General features: G+C 42.4%; 1 protein-coding gene across 1 annotated transcript; it reads left to right on the forward strand.

Annotated features, from left to right (window-relative positions):
- Nucleotides 1–1,447: 1,447 nt before the first annotated feature.
- On the forward strand, nt 1,448–4,183 carry xbp1 (X-box binding protein 1). The gene is made up of 5 exons (XM_014974043.2): nt 1,448–1,827; nt 2,232–2,328; nt 2,545–2,661; nt 2,759–2,925; nt 3,866–4,183. Exons 1-5 carry the CDS (start codon nt 1,595–1,597, stop codon nt 4,041–4,043), a joined length of 792 nt encoding a protein of 263 aa, XP_014829529.2. The 5' UTR covers nt 1,448–1,594; the 3' UTR covers nt 4,044–4,183.
- Nucleotides 4,184–5,156: the final 973 nt, after the last annotated feature.

Here is a 5,156-nt window from a genome sequence, read left to right on the forward strand (position 1 = left end):
TGTTATCCACACATACATGAATATACAAGGAAATAAACACAAATTAGACCATAAATTTCATTATATTAAATCATCAACATGCAAAAAAAGAGCCAAGAAACCTGCTGCTCCGACGGTATTTAGTATTTAATCATATCATTTTAATTTCAAGTGATGTTCTATAAAATATTAGTAGTTTTGCTTAAATTGTAGGATTTTTTTTTTTTACAAAAAAAAGTCTTACTGTTGCAAAATATGGTAAAGGTAATGGCTACCACTTCATTTTCTAACTGCTTAAGAAAAGCTTGTTGAAATTTGCTTGAACTTTGTTGCAGAAAATTTGGACAAGCCAAACTTGAAAACTTTAAGTTTGTACCTCCAGGGAGAGCAGGGGCAATCATGAAGACCCTTTTCAACTCTGTGGTGGCATCAGCCATCTTTTATAGTGTAGTTTGTAGGAGCAGCAGCTTTTCTATAGCTGAGAGAAACCAATTAGATAAGCCCATTAGGAAAATCAGCTCTGTCCTATGCCCCCTCGACCCAGGATGGGTGTTGGGAGACAGAAGAACTCCAGATAAAATGATGTCTCTCTTGGGTAAATATGTCTCCCACCCCATGTATGAAGCTGTGGCAGAACTGGTGTGCTTCATACTGCTGCGTCTTTGGTGCACAAAGGAGCGTTATAGTTGATCCTTCCGACATTCACCATAGCTGTAGCCAATAAACTCAGACTCAATAAATGTTTAAATTCCTGCTGTCACTTGGTTTTTGTAATTTCTTGTAAGTTGGTGTTTTCTGTGGAAAAATACACACATTTTGGGCATTTTCTTTCATATTACTCTACTGTTTGTACATCTTCTTTCTGAGGACACAATTTTAATAACTGCTCAACGTTATAGTCCATTTGTTGTAAATATGCTTCTATCCGGCCCATATTGTCTTATTTTTTGGAAGAGGAGTAAATTTACAACTTTGATTTTTTTTTTTTTTTTACCTTACAGGAAGAAGGAAATGTTATTTCAGGGAAGGCCGAGGACAGAGTTGTACAGCTTGATGTGTTGGTTAGAATGACTTGTTAAAAAACGAAAAGAATGAGGAAGTTATTCTGTACCAGACGAGAAACATTTGCTAAAGATCATGTAATGAGATTAAAGTAGGTGAATGTTTCTTTCTGGAAGGAAACGCTTCCTGTTTTCACAAGAAAAAAAAAACAAACAGTTGCGAGTACCAGACAATAATAAAGACTCGGTGGGAGTCTTGTTATTATTTTTAAGTCTCAAATTTGTGACGTGATATTGGTATTGCACTAAAAATAAAGATAAAAAACCCAGATGACAAGTTGGCATGGTCGGTGTGGAACTTCAGTTGAAAACTTACATCAGCTCCTCCACCAATCATAGCTCACAAACTGATTACGTCAGTACCTCTGCGAGCCAATGAGGTGTCTACACGATAGTAGAAAAGATCGGCGTTGCATCCCACTTCAGTAACACAGTTGCGAAGAGTCAGGCAACGGGTCGGCAGGGAAACCCGAAGGTTTCTTCTGAATCCAGAACGGATACCCCGCGATTCTTTTTTTTAAATACATACAGCCCCCAAAAGAAATAATCTAAACATGGTGGTGGTAACAGCAGGAGCTGGAAGCCACAAAGTGCTCCTGATATCCGGGAAGCAGTCCGGCTCATCAAGCGGCTCACAGACGGCCTACAGCCGGCAGATATCTCTGGTTTTACCGTCAGCGGCCAGCCAGGTGTCGTCGGACTCGGACTCCAACACGTCAGTGGGGCCGCCGGTGCGGAAAAGGCAGAGGCTCACTCATTTGAGTCCCGAAGAAAAAGCGCTTCGCAGGTTAGTTTACGTAATAAAACAGTCATTTCTAAATATATCTCGGTCTAAACGCTTTAGCCGAGGCTAAATGAACCCATTGTTCCGGGCATTTAAACGGAGACACGCCCTAAGATTTACTTGATATTTGCTAAATACCATTTAGCACAAAATGGCTAAATATGCTGCTCGTTGCTGTGTATCTTGGGAGTTTAATTTGCGTTTTTGGTGTAGTTAACTGTTGTTCCGTACTTTGCTCGTGCTCATAAAACTGTTATCTTGGTGATTCAGCTGATCCCGGATCTGCTGCTGCTCTGGTTCCTCATTGCCTGCGTGGCAGCAGCATGATCGGAGATCCGACTGAGTCAGCGTCAAGGAAACAGTTAATTCCTCTTTTCCTCACCCCTTATGCCCTTTTCCCCCCTCAGGAAACTCAAGAACAGAGTGGCAGCTCAGACAGCAAGAGACAGGAAAAAGGCCAAAATGGGGGAACTGGAACAACAAGTTGTAGAATTGGAACTGGAGGTAATTTTCATGTTTAACACCCAATATTAAGCATTTAATGCTTCATTTTTTGTTAGATGAAATTTTTTTCTTTTTTTTTCTCTCCCAACATGTAGAAGTGGGGAAGCTTTTCTGTTTCATTTCTATATTTTGCTTTCTCACCCAGGAAAGTTCATGCTTCACTTCTCTATAAACCGTTCAAAGTTTCATGTGCAACCATCTGCTCTTTTCGCACAGAACCAGAAACTTCACATCGAAAACAGAATGCTCAGAGAAAAAACGAGCGGTCTCCTGACAGAAAATGAGGAATTGAGACAGAGGCTTGGGTTGGACACCCTGGAATCAAAAACAAAGGTAGGGATGATAAGGAAGAACTGATTATTTAAGATGGGTTGAACTGTAACCGTTATTAGACTTAATTGATTGATTTATTTATTTTTTCTCTCTTAAGGTTCAGACTCTGTTATCCACCGGGAACGACGCAGGTTTGGGAGTCGGGTCTTCTGAGTCCGCAGCACTCAGGCTACGTGTGCCTCCGCAGCAGGTGCAGGCCCAGCAGTCCCTAAATCTGAAGACTTCTCAATGGATACAGATTGTCTTGACTCTACAGACAATGAGGTGAGACTTGGTCAACATTTTTGCTTTAAGGAGGTGGTGATGTTTTCACACCCGGTAGACTTGGTTCACTTGGGAACCAAAGTTGCAACATCTTCAGTAGGTGCAGTTTTTTCAAATATCAAACCAATTGAAAAACTTGCTCCATTCCACACCCTCGCCTGTGGAGTCATTTCCTCCCCTGGAGGAAATTGACATGTAGACCTCTGAAGATGATGGGTGCAACTTTCTGCTTGACATAACGTAAACAAATTGTCAGATTTTGGCGGTTGTAGGATTTGTCTTTTGTAAAAGACCCAGTCATTTCTCCTGCTAGTCCTACACTATTGGGTTTGTTTTGCTTCTATATAGTTGTATACAACTTCCTGGTTCACTTCCTGGTTTTGGAACAGTCTCCAGTCTGCATGCATTCGAACCTAGCCAGAGTTCACTTCAACTGAACTGAAACTTCAGTTTTTAGGCAAACAAGATTTCACTTTTTTGGCCAGACTCTGTTTGCGTCTGTATTCACATTGCTCAAACAAACCAAACTTTATAGGCTGATGACCTAGAATTCAATTGAAATGGCCTAAACGGGAACTGTGTGCATGAACCATAATCTTTTAAACACTACAAATGTTTTCAGCAGTAGATGGCTCTTCAGTTTGAATCTTGGCTAGTTGGTCCTGAAGGCTAAAGCTAAAGGCTATCCCTAAAGGCTACCCTTTAGCCTTTCTGGGGCTAGACTTTTTGAGACGGTTGTCTTGGCACCTCTCTGTCTAGCTTTCTGCTCCAGACTTTGGGAGATTATGCCAGATTCATGCTAAAACAGTTGCTTAATGTGCAAGACTACTTGGAATCTTTTGACAGAACTTTACTTCAACAATGACGCCACTTCTTTATGTTTTTAAATCCTGGGTGATGGGCCACCAGACTAATCCCCTTCCTGCCTTCCCTTCAACAGTCTGATCTGCTGCTGGGCATTCTGGACATCCTTGACCCAGAGCTGTTCCTCAAGTCTTGCGAGCAGGAGTGCCCGGAGCCGCAGGTTCTGCTGGTTGGAGGGGAGCACCCAGTACCTGCCGCCCCACCTGCGCCTCTGGGGGCCCCATCAGTTAAGCTGGAGACCCTTAATGAACTGATCCACTTTGACCACATCTACACCAAGCCAGTGGAGGAGGTGAGCAGCGAGCAATGCAGCGACTTGGAGAGCGGCAGCAATGAGAGCGACGAGGCCTCCTTCGCAGACGCCGAGGTCGTCGTCGGGGAGGAGACAGTCGACGTCAAAGACGAGCCGGAGGAAGTGGTCATCCCCACCTGTAACACTGTTAGTCAGGTGGATGGCCCCTTCCCCGGCACCTCCTCCCCTGCCCTCGGCACCCTGGAGAAGGAAGCCTGCCTTGCGGACACCTACAGCGACTCTGGATACGAAAGGTCCCCGTCCCCGTTCAGCGACATGTCCTCCCCGCTCTGTTCCCACAGCTCCTGGGACGACATGTTTGCCAGTGAACTCTTTCCCCAACTGATCAGTGTCTGAATTAAACTCTGCCCAACAAGTCTAATATGTTGACATATTGTAAATACACAAGCTAATGTGTAGCGTTAAATTTTCAGTGCTCCTCTGAGCTAGCTAAATGGAAGTCCATCATCTTACAGCAGGTCTGTACCACTACCAAGATGTGGTAGAGATCACAACAGTTTCGATATTCAGAGGATTTAAGATTCCCAATGAATCTTTCACTCATTCAACATGAAATCTGGGTGGATCCAGTATTTGTAAATTTGTTTAGGGGGGCAAATGGGGACCCATTAGTTAATATTACACTTATTTATTTGTGTATTTTGCCAGAGTCTAATGTCCACATGTCTTGTCTTCACATTTTTGCTCGCTCTCCTTGTAATCTAATTTCGATATTAAATAATCTTGCATTGCATTTTGTCTCCTATATTTCTTTCAAATGTGTCTGCTGCTTATCTTTAACATAGTTCTTGGACTTTCTTTGCTTCAGAACACTCAGTTCTGTGCTCAAATCAATTTTAATGTCTAGGTAGTAAGTCTTTACACTGAGTATGCTGCGTTATGCATCTACTCAGCCACCATGTATTTTGAATCATTTTTTTCGGTAACAAGCCAGGCAGCTAACTGGAAATGCTGTAAAACCATAAAATTTTAAATGTTTTCCCTTCAGTCACAATGTCTAGATTGAATAATTTTTTTTAAATCAAATTCTGAGATGGAGATTAAAGTCTCCTGC

This window comes from Poecilia mexicana, unplaced genomic scaffold, assembly GCF_051168715.1.
Source record: "Poecilia mexicana isolate PSO_F unplaced genomic scaffold, ASM5116871v1 scaffold_9, whole genome shotgun sequence".
NCBI classification, from domain to species: domain Eukaryota; kingdom Metazoa; phylum Chordata; class Actinopteri; order Cyprinodontiformes; family Poeciliidae; genus Poecilia; species Poecilia mexicana.

Bases quoted from the DNA above. Each gene is read 5' to 3' on its own strand.
- xbp1 (XM_014974043.2), top strand. From the start codon at position 1,595: ATGGTGGTGGTAACAGCAGGAGCTGGAAGCCACAAAGTGCTCCTGATA. The intron at 2,662-2,758 runs GTAGGGATGATA...TTCTCTCTTAAG, and splicing joins CCCTGGAATCAAAAACAAAG to GTTCAGACTCTGTTATCCAC. The intron at 2,926-3,865 runs GTGAGACTTGGT...TCCCTTCAACAG, and splicing joins TTGACTCTACAGACAATGAG to TCTGATCTGCTGCTGGGCAT.